At 34.0% G+C, this 20872-nt stretch overlaps 1 protein-coding gene across 1 annotated transcript in view; it reads left to right on the forward strand.

Annotated features, from left to right (window-relative positions):
- Positions 1-20872, forward strand: part of Smp_159990 (voltage-dependent calcium channel) — a gene marked incomplete at both ends in the record, with an annotated part of 134204 nt that overhangs the window by 98168 nt on the left and 15164 nt on the right. Inside the window, 3 exons of the mRNA XM_018791368.1 lie at positions 16180-16292; positions 18659-18688; positions 20207-20329. Coding sequence (XP_018645428.1) covers positions 16180-16292; positions 18659-18688; positions 20207-20329 — 266 coding nt within the window. The remainder of the gene's footprint in view (positions 1-16179; positions 16293-18658; positions 18689-20206; positions 20330-20872) is intronic.

A 20872-nucleotide genomic window follows, 5' to 3' on the forward strand; every position in this document is an offset into this window, starting at 1 on the left:
TGCTGTGGTGAACCAACAACTACACGAGTGTGTACCTAAGCGTATATCAACCCTTGTAAAGACATCTTCTGCACAAGCTACACAAGTGGAGAAATTCAAACACTTCACTTCTACCTAAAGTTTGTGCTAATGATGTCGTTCAGAAGGACGATGAAAGCTCCGCGACTAAACCATTCAGCTCAGAGAACAAACCCACATCAAAATATTCTACTGAATTTCCAACTATCAAGATCAAAAAGAAATAGAAGAAAGAAAAAATAATAAATTCAACTCACTGAAGACAATAAGTGAAATGGTTGCTCAAACTTCGTGGACTGGTTGAAGCTAGACATTAACATCTTTGACTGCCAGCCAGCTCAGTGGTCTATCGGTTAAGTGCTCTGAGTCTTGAGTTCGAATCTCGCGATGCGGGATCGTGGGAGCGCACTGCTGAAGAGTCCCCTAATAGGACGAAACGGCCGTCTAGTGCTTCCAGGTTTTCCATGGTGGTCTAGCTTCAATTGATTCATGATTTCAACTATATATCTAGTTATTAGTTGATTGTACACAATCCTGAAATTCTCTTGTTATATGCCTAATGATGATACTGAGTAATTAAATAATGTTGATTCTAATAAGAGTTGATATGGTAAATTCGTTTTTTTTTCTTTTTTTTCACGAGAAATATAAAATAATCAGAATGAGGATTTGTGGAGATTTTAGTAATTTTCGAGTCTCTCTTGAGGAATCATGGATGTGCACTGTTTATGAGTCCTATACTAGGACGAAATAACTATCCAGTACTTTCAGGTATTCAATGGTGGTCTAGCTTAGATTGACTCATGACTTCAATCATTAAATTATAAAATTGTTGTTTATACTTTTGTGTTATTATTATTCTTAAATGAGAAATCATGGTACATTGAAATCTTTGGTCAAGTAAGTATACTGCATATCTTCAATGCTAATAATCATTAGTATTGAGTTATTATAAACAGTAAAGAGTAGTAAAGATTGTAGAGTATTATTTGAGATCATTAACTGATCATTGTTGAACTACCATTGAAAGTCTGGAAGTAATGAAGGGATCCACTATTGAAGAGTACCATATTAGGATGAGAGGGCCGTTTAGTGCTTTGAAAATTTGAATGATGATCTAACATTGATCGGTTGATGAACTCAATTAGAATTATAAATAATCTTATATATTTAAAAATATTTAGACAATGAACAATAACAATGTAGAATACAGATTTCGTGATGTATACTTATCTCAAAAATCTTGATTGTTCTCTTCAGTTAGTTGTTTATGATTGTAAATTTGTTCTTGGTAATTAGTGGGACAATGGATAGACAGTGTAGTGCCGTGCTTCGTTCATAGTTCACCTCGATAACCGTTATAATACAAGTCTTAACAGTGCATAATATCAAAAGGCAAAGAACAGAGGCAACTACATTTTTATTAACAAATAACGTAGACCAGAAAGCCGTGAGCCTATGAGGAAATGTTAGCGAGCGAAGCAAAGATGATGCGTGCTGGAGATTGGCTGGGAAGCCAACTCGCCATAAGCAAGCATTACTCAGTATTTATATTCAGACAAAAATGAATGACAGACATATGATGAAATAAGATACGAAGTGTGCATACACATACGCCCATATAAAAAAAATAGTCAAGGTTAATAAGCGAATAATGAACAAGATCAAAATATGACTCTCATAATGGACAGGCAAATTGGCTTGGCCAGTAGCTAGAATAAAGTATATGGGCTTAACATAACAACCGATACTAACAACAGTAATTGAATTATTCTCTTCTTGTATATAATGCTTATTTGATTAGTGATATGAATAATTCCCCTAGTTTCTTAGCTTGTATCTTGTTTAAAACTTGTGCATTATCGTAAACCCCATTTAAAAATTAAAAAGAAAAAACAGGACAAAGAATATCGTTGACTTAAAAAACTAATCACTTAGTATTCTTGTTATAAATGAGGATACAGGTGGGGATAACTGAATGTTATTTCTACACTAAGTTACACAATGTATTCTTAAAATATGAGAGCCATACATTGAATACGTTGATTGCGAAATTCCATCATTTGTCCTTTACACTCTAGATGATCTTTCCAAAGTCACTATTCCTTTCTATTTCCATTTCTGTTTTCTTCAAGTTGACCTTCATAGCCTTCTTCCATGCATTCCTCTTCTGAATGACGTCATATATTACTTATGTCGAGAGACATAAAAACCTTACAATACATTCTATGTATGGATGAACTTCATATATTTCTAATAATCCAAGTTTATTGCTGTCATGCTAAGATGAAATCTGAGGATTCTACTAACATTGTCATTTCACTATATCAGTTTATCTACTGATTCCTTATACACGCGTATACATCTATGTGTGTTTGTGTGTTTATTATTGTGATATTGTTTGTTTTTCAACAAAAGGAAAAAAAGAAGGAATAATCGAACAAATGAAATGGAGAAATCTGCCATTGATTCGTTTATTTGGCTATTTATATAGTGATTCAGTCCATATACATTAAGATAACAATATGATATCGGACAAAGACTGAATCTTCTCTCTCTCTTATATAAGAACTTTCATCTAAATTAGAGCGAATAGTTTCACAGTATTTGAGCGCCGAGTTGATGTAAGACATTAAATAGGAAGAAGAATATATGTATTTGTATAATCTCAGCGAAGTGAATTGAAAGTAAATTCAACGTTTCACTTGGCAATCTAGTCCAAGCTTTTTCAAGGAATTATAATCAAACAACAAAACTATAGAATATAAATAGGTACATGGTTCTCCGGGTTCATTGTATACTGAATAGGTTATCCAATCAACGTTCAGAATGTCTAAACTAGGTATATGTATTAGTTTGTAAGACAATTAATTCCGATAAGACAACTGATTAGAATCATTGAATGTAATCGTTGTCACTTAGATAATACAAGATAGATAGAACGGAAAAGGAGTTCAGGTTTTTACTTATCAATAATTAGTTGCTATGGTACTGCTCATTGTATTCCATCCCTCCTATTAATATTGTTTGGATTAGCCCATATGTATAGCGCTTCAGCTGTTCATCTTTCTTTGTAAGTATTGAAATCTTTTTCGAAGAATTCTTATGCCAACAAAATCAATTGTATAACCTAATTCTATCGAGTGTAATGTTATTGGTGACTTGTTCTCAAGTTTCTTTACATCATCTGAAGACTTAAGAATATGCTTCAAGCATTATTTGTGTTCCTTCACTCTCACATTCAATTGCCTTGATGTTTTGCTTCATGTTTTGTTTGCATATTCGTTTTATTCATTGAACTTGTTCAAAGGATCTATTTATATTTGTTTCATTGCTTATACCTTTTGGTCAATATAAACTTATATATATATACATATACTACTTATATAAATATGATAAATATATGTATATATATATGTCTGTTTATTCTTCTTAATTCGTCTTTTAGTGTAATATAATGGATATTGATTGTTTCTCAGGGAGTTACCAAAAAAACATCAGTTTTCCTTTATTATTTTTTCCTAGAATATATATCAATATATATATATATATATATACATATGTAGAGATGTCCTTTTTTGTTTTACTCGAATCGACTTAATGCATGGTAAGCAGAGATGGATAGTGGCTAGCAGTGGAATCCAGGACGCGCGACACTTCGTCCTATTTGGGACTCGTCAGTTGGATGTACCTGCATCTCAGAGTTGATGTTCATTCTGTTACTCGAACCCAGTACCCTCGCTTCAAACGCCATCGCGTTATCCACTCGGCCACTGAGTCCTGATAGCCACTTGCTTGTGCATGGGTTTCCTTTTTTTCATCAGTTCACCATTATATATAACTTACATTGTTTCTATTTTACTTGTTGGATGGTTTTGTTTATTTATTTTGCTTGTATATTGTTATGTTTTGTTTTACTCTTTATTCAATCTGTATATTATGCCTAGTATGGTTTTTGTTTTTTTTGAAATTGTGTTTATTTAAAGTTAATATAAACAATTGTCTATGTGATGATTGAATTGTAGATAAGATTTATGATTATAGTTTGACACAATGGTATATCAGCTTAAATGCATTTGACAACATTATGATGATAACCAATCTTTGACAGCTTACTTGAATATCTAGACTAGCTGTTTCTATCAATCTAGATATTTCAATAAGTTATGTGTTTCTTTGTTTATAATGCTTGTGAAATAAGGATATATTGAGGCTATAGGCACAGTATTTATTATTTATTTAAACACATAAATATTGGTACAAGGAAGCACCAGATAAATATGCGTCTCACAAATCTTATTTGATTTGTGTGAGGGCTGTGATACTGTCCAGGTGCCCAAACTGAAGCAGGTGGTTTTCCTAGTGGGCCACAACCGGAGCCTTTGACCTAAAGGCCTAATCTACAAGGCAGTGGAGCATCGTGAAGAGATGCAGTCCCATGGTAGCCGGTGACCAACGATCGGCTCATACGGCATTTGTTCCTTCAGGATACTGGAGCCCATGTGCACCATTGGTTTGGAATCAGGGTTTTCCAACGTCCCTAGGTGAATTTCCGTGTCCACCAACCCGGTTAAAGCGCCGGATATTCGCTTTTTGTCCTCTGAATTTCGTGAACAACACCCCCGCCACTGTGAGAAGGCAGTGAGTAGGACTTCCCTGGTAGAGGCTATATACGCGTGGCCATGTGAGAGCATTTGGAGAGGGAGAGATGACTCTCCCCACTCTCGGCCGTACCAGGGCATTTGGGGGCATAGGCACAGTATGCATATATGCCAATAAGAGACTGACCAGTTGCAGTCTTAAAAACATCAATGGGAAGATTCAAACAAAACAATACTAAGTGAATTTAAGTTATGTGTTTTTGTTTGTTTGTTTGTTTTAACACATCATTATGTTTATCAGTGACATAACCTATTCAGGCACCGTTAAGAAAACTTTACAACTTTTTGCTGTAAAAGTTTTAAAAAAAAGTAGAAACATCATAGTGTCTGGAAGGCAATATACATTCAAAGAGAAAATGAACGTTAATCCGATATCGATTGTTAAACTGGTAACATCTAATTAGTGATCACTCAATATGATATGATTATCGTAATGATCTATCAAGCAATAAATCATAAAGCCATTAATAATAATAATAATAAATCAAGATGGTTAGATGAAGAACCAAGAAATTGGTGATTATCATATCGGAAATGAGAGACTTAATCGATTGATTTCCTTTTTGTTGTTTTTGTTGTTGTTGTTGTTGGTGGTGGTGGTGATGGTAATATTTTTTAAAATTCATTATATTGATTAAATCTTCATCATAACAGAAAAGAACTCTATATGGTAAAGTAAGAAGGATTTTGAGAGGAAAAGAAAAGGGACTAATTTTCTAACTTCTAACTAAATTACATAATTCAGTAGAAAAAAAATTTTAATTTTTTTGTTCTTTCATCTTACTAATTTTTTTTTGTGTTTTCCTAAAATTTTCTAATATGCATGAAAAATGTTTGTTTTTTTGGGAGGGGGGAGATTTTTTCAAACTAACCATAGCACGTTAGTATATGTGGAATATACATACATATATAAGCATATTATATCATTATTATTATTATTATTATTATTATTATTATTAATTTGAGTAATCCCTTAGTTGCCTGATGAAGATAAAAAAAGAGACGAAAGTTAAAAGAAATTATAAACGTTTACAGTTGAATAAATAATCATATGTTTTGGTTAGTTGAATAAATGAATCTTTTCTTTCTTTTTTTTTGTTGTTGTCGTTGTTTCTAGGTAAACTTGTTTTTTTTTTACTTTTCTTATTTTCCTACATATTTATATGACATTAACTCATAAGTGATTTCAATTGGAGTTTTTGTCTGTATTTTTAATCTGCTAATAACTTATGAAGTGTACATTATTTACTTAGTATTATGATTCACTTAGTATTGTTTGTTTGAATCTTCCCATTGATGTCTTTAGGACTGCAACTGGTCAGTCTCTAATTGGCATATGTGCATACTGTGCGTATTGCCTCGATATAGCCTTAATTCACAAGCATGGTTAGCATGGTTAATAACAACTTATCAATAACTAATTAGTAATATGAATAGCTCTAGTGAAAATTTCCATCTTTTTACTTATTATTTCAACTTAACAAAAATACGGAACTACAATTTGTCCTTATCCCTACTATTGGAATTATCAACATACTTATCATGTCATCATTGTTTTTCATTATTATTATATCAAACAAAATTTTATTTCTTCCATTTTATATATTAAACCTTAAATCATTTAGAAATACAATAAGAACAATAGTATTTGTATGATATACAAAGGAACTTTTTTGCTTCTTCTAATGACCAATACTCATATGTCTCATTGAAACTAATTCATTATTTTAATTACCAGAAGGGGTTTTGTGGAGATTAAGTATGTTTCATAGTTGAAAGCGTGAGTCAATTGAAGCTAGACCACCGTGGATAACCTGGAAACACTGGACAACCGTTTCGTTCTATTAAAGGACTTTTCACCAGTGCGCATTCACGATCTCGCACTCGTGAGATTCGAACCCAGGACCTACCAGTCTCGAGCCAGAACCCTTAACCGATAGATCACTGAGCTGGCATCTAACGGTGTTAATGTCTAACTCGACTCATGCTTTCAACTATGAAACATACTAAATCTCCACAAAACCCCTCCTGATAATTAATATAATCATATGCTCACTAGTGACTTCGAGAAGTACATCCGGGAGCTCTAGTGGGAAGCAGTAGTCAGTCGAGTTCAACCACATCTGTTGTGAGATATCAACTCAGTGAAGACAATTTGTGAACGGTTGCTCAAACTTCGTGTATTGGTTGAAGTTAGACATTAACACTATTAAATGCCAGTTCAGTGGTCTATCGGTCAAGGGCTCTGGCTGTAGACTGGTAGGTCCTGAGTTCGAATCTCGCGAGTGAGGGATCGTGAATGCGCACTGCTGAGGAGTCCCATAATAGGACGAAACGGCCATCCAGTGTTTCCAGGTTATCCATGGTGGTCTAGCTTCAATTGACTCACGCTTTCAACTAATTCATCATTTATCCGTTTAATATGTTGCCAAAATTGTTTTCTTTTTAAAAAAAATCTAAATAAATAGTTTTATTTCTTTTTTAATGTCCACTTATTGTATTCACACTTTATATACATAAAATTCTTTGTCTTTTTATATAACAAAAAAGTGTCACCCTTATCAATATAGGAATAATAATAACTCTTTTTTAAATATTCTTATTTCACTAAAATCGCGATTGTGGATGCGCACTGCCACTGAGAAGTTCCATAATACAACGAAACGGCCGTACAGTGCTTCCAGGTTTTCCATAGTGGTCTAGCTTCAATTGAGTCATAAATTCAACTATATATATATATATAATCTTATCTAACAAACTATTTATTACAATTATTGTCTTCATTTTCATGTTAGGTATTTAACAAAATTTCAATTTTTTAATTAATTTACTAGTATGATAAATGTTACTTACAAGATTGTTTATTAGGCGATATGTAGCTAAACATCACGTGTAAGTTTAGTAGAGTTAACAACTGAAGAGACAAGTTCCAGGAGGTCACAAAACGTGTTGTATAGAGAATAATTTGGAGACTAGAGCAGAAGTGAGAGATAGTCTAGAACCAAATTGTATTGCAGAACACACGATTAAAATGTGAATGGATGATTGAAAAGTTAGGTGTGCTTATATACGTAAATATCATCAGAACGTTTCCTGATAACCTCACGTCATACGGCTGTGATAATGGTATCTTCATCTCGTCTTTGAGCAGCAACTCTAAATGTAGGGTTTAGTGTTTATCGAAACAATGTTTAACTAAACTACAGAATATTTGTGCAAGATTTGTACCTAGTTTTCAACCATTCGTTTATTTTATTGTTGTGTTCCGCAATCCCATTTGATTCTAGGCTGTCTTCTCTCACTTCACTTCTGCCATCTAGAGTATTTTGTATGTGATGTGCTTTTTGAGCTTCAAGGAACCCTTCTCTTCGCTTATAAGTAATCTTGTGAGTAGTATTCACCGTATCACCCTTTATGTATAAAGAGTAAGTAGTGAATTGCATTCGATTCATCCAGTTCTACAAACCTTTTGGTTCTTTTTTCGTTTATATATTCCAATTACTTATATATATTTACTTATTTGGATCTATGGCTTATTACTTTAATATTTGCGCTGATGGTATCGATTATATAATTAAGTTTATCTAAATCGCTTATTTTATTGTATTTTATGTAATAACTTGATTAATTCAGGCTTTATCATAGTTGAAAGCTTGAGTCAATTGAAGCTAGACCACCGTGGAAAACCTGGAAGTACTGGACGGCCGTTTCGTCCTGTTGTGGGACTCGTCAGCAGTGCGCATCCACGGCCTCGCCTTGCGAGATTCAATCATCAAGTCACTTCGTTCATTAATGGAAACGGACTTTAATGTAATCTAATTCTTGGTAAATAAATAGCTGAAATTGAGATTATCTGAATAGCATATCATTTTTTTTTAAATCAGTCAACTTTTTAAAGTTTCACTAACAACTTTCTTGTTAGATTGAACCATAAACTGATGTATACTATTCTGATTAATTTCTGTTTGAAGTTATGACAAATAATTGATACAGTTACTTAGAATATTGAATAAAATCTGATTCCCTATTAGAAGGGTAACGTGTGTACATAAAATATTGCAACCATATGAAGGTGAATAAAATGTATCTTTGTTTATGACTAGATTAACTTTGTAATAAAGTGCTAAGTTTCACTTAAAAACTAGTATTGCTGCTACTCCCGACCGTTGCTGCTACCTTGACGTGGTGGTCGGGATTGCCTATCGTGATGAACTAATCGAGCTATACTGGCTGGAACAATCGTTTCTCAAGGTACTACTATGCTAGGCAGGTCGGTTGAAGAGCGGTAAGACTAAAAGCAGCAAACCCAAGGTCCTAAGGTGAAGTCGTACTGCTGACTGTACAGAGGTGTGACGGCATTAAGATGTTTCCTTCAGACAATCAGCATAACAGCCTTCCCACAAAGAGGGGTGGGGTTAAAAAAGGTCGACCCTAAAAATGTGCACCTCGCCTTATCCCACAGATATCCGTCTATAGCGGTAAGGTCCCAACAAGTATGGAGCTAGCACAAAAACTACCCACAAAAAGGTCATGTGTGACCAACTTCAAGCAGTTGTCCCTTGGGTACTGCGGTCACGCTCTCAGGTCATTAAGACCACTTCTAATCCAATTTCCTTTTCACGTACCTTTAGCTGATATTGAGGGAATGAAATTTCTGAAAATCAAGGTTCTTTTAAGCTCTACCTTATCATTTTACCATTAAAACTAATCTGGATATACTATAGATGGTCGGATTCTTTCTGATTCCCTCTTTACTTGTTGAATATTTCAATAATTCCATTTTTTTTATTGATTATGATTGATTTCTCAGAATATGTTCTCAAACATATAAAATGATTTCAGTTTGTTTACTACAGCATGAAATCTTACCTGTTAGTTAATCCAATAGATACATATTTATAAAATAATATCATTTACAATATTGTTTGTTTGAATCTTCCCATTAATGTTCAGGACTGCAATTTATCAGTCTCTTATTGGTCATATATGCACACTGTGCGTATTGCCTCAATATAGTCTTAATCCACAAGCATTATAAGCAAAGATGAATAGTAGCTAGCAGTGGAATCCAGGAAGCACGACAGTTTATTCTATTTGGGACTCGTCAGTTGGATGTACCTGCATCTCAGAGTTGATGTTCACTCAGGGACTCGAACTCAATACCTTTCGCTTCAAACGCCATCGTGTTATCCATTCATCTACTGAATTGACGTTATATCGAGACAATACACACAGTGTGTACATATGGTCAACAAGAGACTGACCAGTTGCAGTCCTAAGCATCATTTACTATAGTTTATTTAAGTTCTTTATATATAAATATATATTTTTTACTCCGAATGTATTTCCCTCTTCTTGCAACTATAGAATGAAATATATACTGTTACTTACTTTGATATTTGTTAGTGTATATATGCATGGTGTAAGTTTTTTTTTGTTTTTTTTGGTTTGGTTTCTCGTAGAAAGTTTTATCATTTCACAAGTATATTAATATTACTTATATAAAGCATTATACTACTTAAATTTACTCTATTTATGTTTAATGCATGGGAAAAGCTTGCATGGTAACTAAAGAAAAAAACAAAATGGAAAATACTATAATTGGGGGTATTTCGTTAATGATACCTATAGATTGATGTGATTATAAAGATTATAGAAAATTAGTTTATTTCATGAACAACCACATAAGTAGTGTAGCAGTAAATAAATCCTCAAAATCAATAGTTCTGTAAGTCTTCTACATTTGATGCTGACCATATTAGTCTTAATGGACTCACCTAGTTGAAGGTACTTGGTCATGCATCCTCACCAGATCACGAGTGGGAACACCGTGTTCAACTTCTCTTGCAACCGTTAACCAGTTTAGATCAATCACTTCTCGATGTATTGATCACGAGTCAAATATATATTCGAACTTCTTCACTTCTGACTTTTGATTTTACTGTGTTGGCACATTATGATTATAGAAGGTGTTACTAGTTAAGGTGTTGTCAAACTCCGAATACTTGTGACATCTTCACTCGTATTTGACCAAATTGAGTGGTTACTCATCACATAAAGTGAGATTTTTAATATACAACTTATTTAGTTTAAAAGAGATTGATCGTTTAAAAATTAAACAAAAAAATTATTATCCATATGACAGATTTCAATAATTTAAGAAAAAACTTAGATTTTGGGCATTTCTGATTTCTGTAATAAGGATTCAGCATACAGTTATTTATTTTAATGTTTTGTAGGTAGTTTCATGTTTGTTTACTTACTTACTTACTTACTTACTTACTTACTTACTTACTTACTTACTCACTTACTTACTTACTTACGCCTGTTACTCCCAATGGAGCATAGGCCGCCGACCAACATTCTTCAACCTACTCTATCCTAGGCCTTCCTTTCTAGTTCGATCCAATTTTTGTTCATTCTTCTCATGTCTGTCTCCATTTATTGGTGTAATGTGTACTTTAGTCTTCCTCTTCTCTTTGGCCTTCAAGATTCCATGTGAGGGCCTGTCTTATGACGCAGTTGGGTGATTCCCTCAATGTGTGTCCTATCCACTTCCATAGTTTCCTCCTAATTTCTTCCTACACTGAAATCTGGTTTGTTCTATCCCACAGTAGGTTGTTACTGATAGTCAGACTTTTATCCTAACCACATATTCAATATTCAAATGGACTAAATAATGACTTAAATCATAGGAAAGAATGCCTGCAAGTTGAAATCAAGAATATAGTTCATATGTTTGTTTATAAGTATCTAAAATCTTTCATTAAAGTAATAACTGGATGGATTACATAATACAGTAATTATATATATATATATATATATATATATATATATATATATCATAGTTTTAATTATGATTACTTATGATGTAATAACAAATTTACTTTATATAAACTATCAAATAATAACAATGCATGAAATATTCCCTCCCCCCCCTTTTTTTGTTCATAAATCAATTCCTTGTTAACATAATTTTTTTCCTTTATTTGTAATTACTCCAGTAGATGAATGCATTTGATTTATTAACAATAATAGTTGCTATGGTGTTGTTATCCAGTTGCTATGGTGTTGTTATCCAGTAAAGATCAATAATGTTTTACGCTATTATAAGATGAATGATTGTTAACTCTTTCTACAAAAAAAAAAATTTAAAAAAATTTAATCATTTGATTTACATTCATTATAATCATCATATGCTTATTTAGTTAATAAGTAGTTACAAAAAAACAAATTATATACATCTAATATATAATAGGCATATTAACTAATCATAATTGTGTCTCTATGCATAGTAACCTAACGTTTTTCATACGTAAACACCTTTAAGTATATATGTTTATGTATAGCTACAACAAACCATAAATGGTTTTAGGTCTGCAACTGGTCAGTCTCTAATTGGCATATGTATATACTGTGCGTATTGCCTCGATATAGCCTTTAATTCACAAGCATCGTAAGCAGAGATGGATAGTGGCTAGCAGTGGAATCCAGGACGCAATACAAAATACTAAATGAATTTAAACTTCACCCCATCGCACAAGCAAGTGGGTATCAGGACTCAATGGGCGAGTGGATCACACGATGGCGTTTGAGGCGAAAGGTACTGGGTTCGAGTCCCAGAGTGAACATCAACTCTGTACATCCAACTGACGAGTCCCAAATAGGATGTAGTGTCGTGCGTCCTGGATTCAACTGCTAGCCACTATCCATCTCTGCCCAAACCATAAATGGGTTCATTCATCATAATTATTTGTTGGAATCATAATGAAATCATTGTCAAATACTCAACATTGACAATATGCTATTATTAATAGTATTTACAGTCTAATTGATTCACTGAATGTGTGTATTCTACCTAACAGAATATATGTGTATATTGTTACTAATTGAATTGGTAATGAAATAAGTCAAGTTAACTTTATCCAATCGACAGACAATGTTACTTAATAAACTATTTTTTTCTTTTGAATATCGTAAATGCTGTGACTGTGATTACCAAAATGGTAGTTATCAATCATTAAACTTAATAAGAATTCTTTAGATACATTAGAGTAGTAGATGGGGATAGAAAACAAGCGTACAACATATTTAGCTTAACAATTTGTTTCCATCTAAAGCTGCATAGAAGTGTCTATATGATTTAGGTATTCATCTTTTAAGTCTAAAAAATATAGAATTTTACATTTTGCACATAATTGATTTTTTATTTTATTTTATTTAAACACATAAACAATGGTACAAAGGGGCACCAGATATATATGCGCCGCACAAATCTTATTTGATTTGTATGAGGGCTTTGATACTGCTCAGGTGCCCAAACTGAAACAGGTGGTTTTCTTAGGGGACCACACCCGGAGCCTTTGACCTAAGGGTCTGATCCATAAGGCAGTGGAGCATCGTAAGGAGATGCAGTCCCATGGTAGCTGGTGACCAACAATGGGTTCATACGTTATTTGTTCCTTCAGGATACTGGAACCCATGTGCACCATTGGTTTGGAATCAGGATTTTCCAACTCCCCTAGGTGGACTTTCCGTGTCCACTAACCCGGTTAAAGCGCCGGACATTCGTTTTCCGTCCTCTGAATTTCGTATAGAACACCCTCGCCACGAGAATGCAGTGAGTAGAACTTCCTTTTCGGAGGCTATATACGCGTGTCCATGTGAGAGCATTTCGAGAGGTAGAGCGGACTCTCCTCACTCTCGGCCGTACTAGGGCATTTGGGGGCATATAATTGATAAGCCTATATGTTGGCATAATTTATTCCTTATAAGCTTTATTAGAAAATTCATATCTTTTCTACCATCAGTGAAAGCTAGAGGTTAGTAGTCACCATGGACTTCGAAATATTCATTTTTTTTAAAAATTCCTGTCTATAGATTATTCATCTATTACAATAAGTAAGAAATGAAACCAAATAGTCTATTGAAACTTCGTTTTTTTAATAACTAAAAGAAAATTTCAAGTATTGTTGGAAAAAAAGTGATATATGAGCAGGTTATGATGAGCTAAGTTGAATAAATCTATAAACCATCTATTATTTTGTGTTATGTGGAAACATTTATTGATTTAGAAGATATGAGAATTTGATGTTGAAAAAATGTCAGTTGTTTGTCGGTTAAGTGCTCTGGCACGAGACTAGTAGGTCATGGGTTCGAATCTCGCTCGCGAGGCGGGATCGTGGATGTGCACTGCCACTGAGGAGTCCCATAATAGGACGAAACGGCCTTAAAGCAGTGCTTCCAGGTTTTCCATGATGCTCTAGCTTCAATTGACTCATGATTTCAACTATGAAAATTACTGAAATCTCCACAAAACCCCCTCTGATTATAATCATATGCTCACTAGTGATTCACTTCAAGATATATATCCTGGAGTTCTAGTGCGAAGCAGTGACCAGAGGAGTTCAACCATATCTATTGTGAGATAACAACTCACTGAAGACAATCGGTGAACGGTTGCTCAAAATCGTGGATTGGTTGAAGTTAGACATTAACACTATTGGATGACGGCTCAGTAGTCTATCGGTTAAGTGCCGTGGCGCGAGACTGGTAGGTCATGGGTTCGAATCTCGCTCGCGAGGCGGGATCGTGGATGTGCACTGCCACTGAGGAGTCCCATAATAGGACGAAACGGCCTTAAAGCAGTGCTTCCAGGTTTTCCATGGTCATCTAGCTTCGATTGACTCATGATTTCAACTATGAAAAATACTGAAATCTCCACAAAACCCCTTCTGATCTAAAGCAAAATTTTGTTACGAATATGTAACAAGTTTGCATTGTTGTAAAAAAGGTTTATATAAGCCTTGTTTAGATACTACAAGTTTCTGATATTTTTAGCTTCGGTCTTTACGAGCTTCAGTTAGATGTCAAAGTATTATTGAGGCTAATATTGAAGATAATATACTAGTAAAACTGATTCCTTTATGAGCGTCACAAAAGGAGTTTTGTCCTTTGTTATAGACACTAGAACGTCAACATCAGATTTATTTATCCAGTAGTCTATTTTTAACCTTAAAAGCCTTTACTATCATTTTCGCTAAATTTGACATATTTCTATTCCCTGAACAGTTTACAAATTTAATTTCTTCCTACAGACATTTTGAAAAACATCCTACCTGTTCTTTTTTTTTGAATAATCTCAACATAAGACTAGCTGGATCAGTAGTTTCATTTTTCAGCAAGACTGATTTCTAATGACGTATTTTAGTCCAGTGTTGGTTGAACAACGTTTTTCTCTTTGCCAGGTCTACAAAAGCAACTAGCTGGTCTATCTCATGGTGTTTTTTTTCATGATTTATGCCGCTCACTAATGTAAAGTATCATATAACAGGTTCAAATAGTCTACTTGTGATCTATTTGTGTTTATTATTATCATTACAAATGGGATTTTTGAGGCAATAAACAATTCATTGATACATATTAGCCATACTAATAAGTGAAAACAACCTGCGTAATAACTTTCAAAGCTTTTATCTAATTGTCTTAAGTTACCTCTTTGTCAAATATAGTAATTGGCATGTCAAATTAATTAACATCATGTTTCTATAACCTACCTTATTGATAATTTTTCTGATTAGCACTTTTTTAGCCAGTTAGTTTTCTACGGGATGAAGTCGCTAACCCCATGCACAACTCTCCACCTTTACCCGGGGCTTGGGACCGGTAGTAGCCCCCAGATGAGCTACAGGCGGAGAATTCGTTTATTACCAGGGAATATTACAGTTTAACACACAATAATTGAGTAATTTAATATTTAAAACAATGTAGCCAACTGGTCAACATTTCGAATGAATTTATTAATTATGTCATTGTTCCACTTTTTATCTTTTCTTTTACAAAAGTACAAGTGAATTATAATCTAATCTATATTTTTAATAGATCAAATAGTTGCAAAAACAAATAGAATCAAATGACCCAATAAGAGTAGAGGATAAACATCCATCATCCTCTATTACCAAACATATGATCGAAACAGGTCATAAGATTGATCTTAACTTGGCTATTGTAGTGTTGTATAAAAGTGTAAAAGGGCGTATACTAAGGGTTTATTGAAACCTTACCCATACGAAAATTCAAACCCTCTTTGTGTATCTAAAAATCAGTTTGTTCTCACTCATAAACCTACCCTGGTAATCTTAGCTTACTATCCAGAGTGATTAGGTTTCAAATTGTTTTCACTTTATTTTATTATTTTTACTATCCTTTTCTTCTTTTGCCCACCCCACCCCCAGTTACAGTCTAGTTGACCTTTTATTTTTATATATAAATGTTCTTAACAAGTGCACTATATGTATGATTAGTGTTCAAAATGTATTACGCTCATATCTCATCCCATAGTTCTGATAATCGTCGTTTTCTTATTACTACACTATTGAAATTGATCAAAGGGACTAATTACTTTAAAGATCAATTATGGTTTCCTATTTTTTTTTTATATACCGTAATTTTGTTTTTTTTTTTTATATTTTTTTTAATTCTTTAAATTATTTATTATTAGGTAATAATGATGTAACAGTTGGTAAATTTTATGCAACATTTTTAATACAAGAATGGTTTCGTAGATGGAAACAAAAAAAAGCTGAAGAACAAAAAGCTTTATTACATGGACAGGTAACAAAAAAAATTTTTTTTATATTTTTTTATTATTTACTTTATTGATTTTTGATTTGATCTAATAGTGATAAGTTTTGCTAATTAAACGCTATATTCGGATCCTAAAATAGTCTCGTAATCCCGAAGCTAGAACTACACAACGACTTGAATACGAGAGAAAAGACGCAAAATATGCGGGAAGCACTTTACTCCAACGATTCATTTATGTATAGAAAATATAGGGTTTTTTTATAGTAGTTTAGAAGTCCTTGGGTTTTTCTGAAAATCTCCCTAAAGCAATCGCAATTACAAATTATTTCGTATGGAGTGCGTTTAAGTAGTATATTTGAAAAGAAACGATACAAAAGGGTTAATAAAGAAGCCAGAAAACTTATCTCTTAATTGGATGAGCTAGGGTTCAATCAATTGAAGTGTGAGTGACACTATGAAAATGAAGTTTTCTAGCCGTCTTTGATATATTATTCGTCATAACTGTTGGTGCTTTTTCTTTACAAAATTGTAAATATGTTCATACAGTGAATTATGGATTAATTATTGTAGCTTGTCAGCAATGTCCATCAGAATTATGATCTACAAACCTTTCTTTCATTACTGATAAGTCTTGCTAATTGAACGCTATATTCGGATCCTAAGATAGTCTCGTAACCCCGAAGCTAGAACTACACAACAACTTGAACACGAGAGAAAAGGCACAAAATATACGTGAAGCAATTTACTCCAACGATTCATTTATGTACAGAAAATATAGGGTTTTTATAGTATTTTAGAAGTCCTTGGGTTTTCCTGAAAATTCTAGAATACTACTAAATATAGTAGCAGTGTAGTAATCAGCCAATCAGAACTTCTACATATGGCTTTTCATTTTCGCGATATTTCTAGTAAAACCTCTAATCAAACGCTGATTGGATAAAATGCTTCTTTAATGTTTCCTGAGCTTGTCATGGTCTATTGCGAGAAATTTTCAGGATTATCCCAACAAGTTTTGACAAAAAACTCATCAATTATGGAATTTTCATAGTTGAAATCATGAGCCAATTGAAGCTAGATCACCATGGAAAACCTGGAAGCTATGGACGGCCGTTTCGTCCTAATATGGGACTCCTCAGTGGCAGTGCGCATCCACGATCCCGCCTCGCGAGATTCGAACCCAGGACCTACCAGTCTAGCGCCAGGGCACTTAACCGATAGACCGATAGTTTTAATTGATTTATGCTTTTAACTATAAAAATACTGAAATCTCCACAAAACTCCGCCTGATAAAAATAGTGTTCCCTCATGAAATAAATCATATACTGTCATTCATGTCTTTCTTTTAATCTTTCAACTATCATCCATACAGGATAGTGGCTAGCAGTGGAATCCAGAACGCGCGTTTCGTCCTATTTGGGACTCGTCAGCTGGATGTTCCTGCATCTCAGAGTTGATGTTCACTCTGGCAAGTCGCTGCCAGGACTCAGTGGCCGAGTGGATAACGCGATGGCGTTTGAAGCGAACAGTAGTGGGTTCGAGTTTCAGAGCGAACATCAACTCTGAGATGCAGGTACATCCAGCTGACGAGTCCCAAATAGAATGAACTGTCGTGCTTCCTGGATTCCACTGCTAGCTACTACCCATCTTCGCTTACCATGCTTGTGAATTTAGGCTATATCGAGGCAATACGCACAGTATACACATATGCCAGTAAAAGACTGTCCAGTTTCAGTCCTAAAACATCAATGGGAAGATTCAAACAAAACAATACTAAGCGAATTTATCATCCATACATGTAAATAAATCAACTGGTCAGTGATATTATGTAAAACACTCACATTGCATCAACTATTATTCTCTTAAAAATAGTCAATATATTCTTCCTATTTAATGTCTTACATCAATTCGGTATTCAAATACTGTAAAACTATTCGCTTTAATTTAGACGATAGCTCTTATACTCAATATAACTGCTGTATATGACAATGAAAACTCCTGAGTATTTATAATCTACAAACATTTATAAACTGTCGTGGATGAACACTGCTGAGGAGTCCCGTAATAGGACGAAACGGCCGTCCAGTGCTTCCAGGTTTTTCATGGTTGTCTAGCTTCAATTGACTCATGATTTCAACTATATATTAACAAATATTATGAACAGAGATAGAAGATGGCCAGTAGGAGAATCCAAGACATCAATAAGAGAATTCAAACAACCAATACAAATGAATTACTAGCAAATATGTTGCTTTATAATCGTGTAGACTGTTATCTTAAAGTATACCTACTCATTACTATTAATAAAACATAATTTAATTACGTAATCTTTATTGATTGGTAATAAGTTAAGTCCATTGTAATGTGTATTTTTTTAATCATTATCATTTTTTTAGGGGAAAAGACATTCAATAATGCCATTCAAAGTAAGTTCGTCTCGATGAATTGTTCAGAACAAATTCATTTATTATTTATTTATCTATTTATTTATTTATTTATTTAAACACATAAATATTGGTACAAAGAGGCAACAGATGTATCTATGTGCCGCAAAAATCTCATTTGATTTGTGTGAGGACTGTGATACTACTTGGGTACCCAAACTGAAGCAGGTGGTTTTCTTATGGGGCCACACTCGGAGCCTTTGACCTAAAGGTCTAATCCACAAGGCAGTGGAGCATCAAAAGGAGATGCAGTCCTATGGTAGCTATCGGTAACTTCTAGTTAAGCAAAAGGTTATGCAACACAAATTGACTAATCACTAAATGGCCATAATTACTTTATTAATATCATCATAAACGTTAGTGATGACTAGTTTACTCGCCATCCGTGAACTACATAATTCATTAGAACGTGATGAAACGAATCAAATGAAGATTGAAAAACAACATATGATCGTTTGTGTTGGGAGTGAATAATGACTTTTTGATTTATATGGAGGTAAGATATGACATAAATGACACATTTATGATTAAAGTTATGAAACTTTTAAGACTTCCATGAATCCCCTAACAGTGACAATGATCATGCGCTCCAAATCTAGCTCCTGGAGCTGTAGCAAGAAGTCATGACCAAGTTAGATCAACCGTGTCGGGTGTGAAACAGTCACACACCTTACGCAATGGATGAAGGTTGCTCCATATTGTGAATCGTTTGAATTTAGACAATGACTGCATTGAATGCCGGCTCAAGAATTTAGAGGTTGTGTTTGCTCAAGATACTGAAGGTCCTGAATACAGTTGCCGGGTACAAGATCATAGATGGACGATGTTGAGAAGTCCTATATGAGGACGGAATAGTCATCCAATGCCTTCAAGTTTTCAATAGTGGTTGAGCTATGTACACTTCCTAGTTTAAACTATGAAAACCCTGAAATCTCCACAAAAATCCCCTAACTTAATATATATGTACTTAGTTGTGTAACTGAGATATTGGATCAAGGATTTCGGTATCTTTACATCGATAGCTTTTATCTTGGTGATGCCCAACTTTCATTTAGACACTTAATATGCATTTAAAATTGAACATTCATCACAACAGATATTACTCAAATAAATTAAACATTATTATTTTCAATAGTGAATAATATTCTGGACAACATTTTATCACTAATCACTAAGCCATTGATATTGTTGTTATTTTGATTTTGATTTGTTCTCTGAGTTGGATGGTTTGGTCGTGAAGCTTTCATCGTCTTTCTGAACGACATCATCAGCACAAACTTCGAGTAGAAGTGGAGTGTTTGAATTTCTCCACATGTGATTCACAGCTTGTCCTGTGCACTTCGATGTTTATTGGTTCTTATTGACCTTAAATCTGTCATTGTTTATTTCTTTGTTTTGGTTGTTAATATCTTACATAAAAAAACATAAGTTGATTAGATTTTCATCTTATAATGATGTGTAATTAATTCTCTATATAATTAATAATCATAATGTTCGTAGAGTTTTGGAAGGCCGACAACTGGCCCTCTTGAAACACAAAATACTTCAATGAATATTTTATTACCTCCATCTGAAGAAACAAGTAAACGTGGAAGTTCTGGTAGCCTAGGTGATGGTGATACGGTTAGTATTGATACATCGAATTTTTTTTTTCTTTTCTGGTTAACGTTTTTTTTAGCGAGTTAGATTTTCTATGGGATGGGGTTGCTAACCCCATGCCCAACCCTCCTCCTTTACTCGGGCTTGGGACCGGCAGTAACTCTAGAAGAGCTATAGGCGGAGTTATTGATACATATTAAATGTTTATTTTATATTGTAAACTGAAGAATATCTTCAATATTCTTCAGTTTTTTATTATTTCTTCAAAGAAATTCTAACTAAACAGCTAAGTGAAATCATCAGAAGGGGGTTTCGTGAAGATTTTAGTAATTTTATATAGTTGAGATCATGAGTCAATTGAAGCTAGACCACCATATACAACCTGGAAGCACTGAACTGCCATTTAGACTTAGTATGAGAATCCTCAGCAGTGCGAATCCACGATCCCGCCTCGCGAGATTCGAAGCCAGGACCTACCAGTCTCGCGCCAGAGCACTTAACCAAGGAATCCCACAATAGGACGAAACGACTGTCCAGTGCTTACATGTTTTCCATGGTGGTCTAGCT

The sequence above is a fragment of the Schistosoma mansoni genome (genome assembly GCF_000237925.1).
Source record: "Schistosoma mansoni, WGS project CABG00000000 data, chromosome 3 unplaced supercontig 0077, strain Puerto Rico, whole genome shotgun sequence".
NCBI classification, from domain to species: domain Eukaryota; kingdom Metazoa; phylum Platyhelminthes; class Trematoda; order Strigeidida; family Schistosomatidae; genus Schistosoma; species Schistosoma mansoni.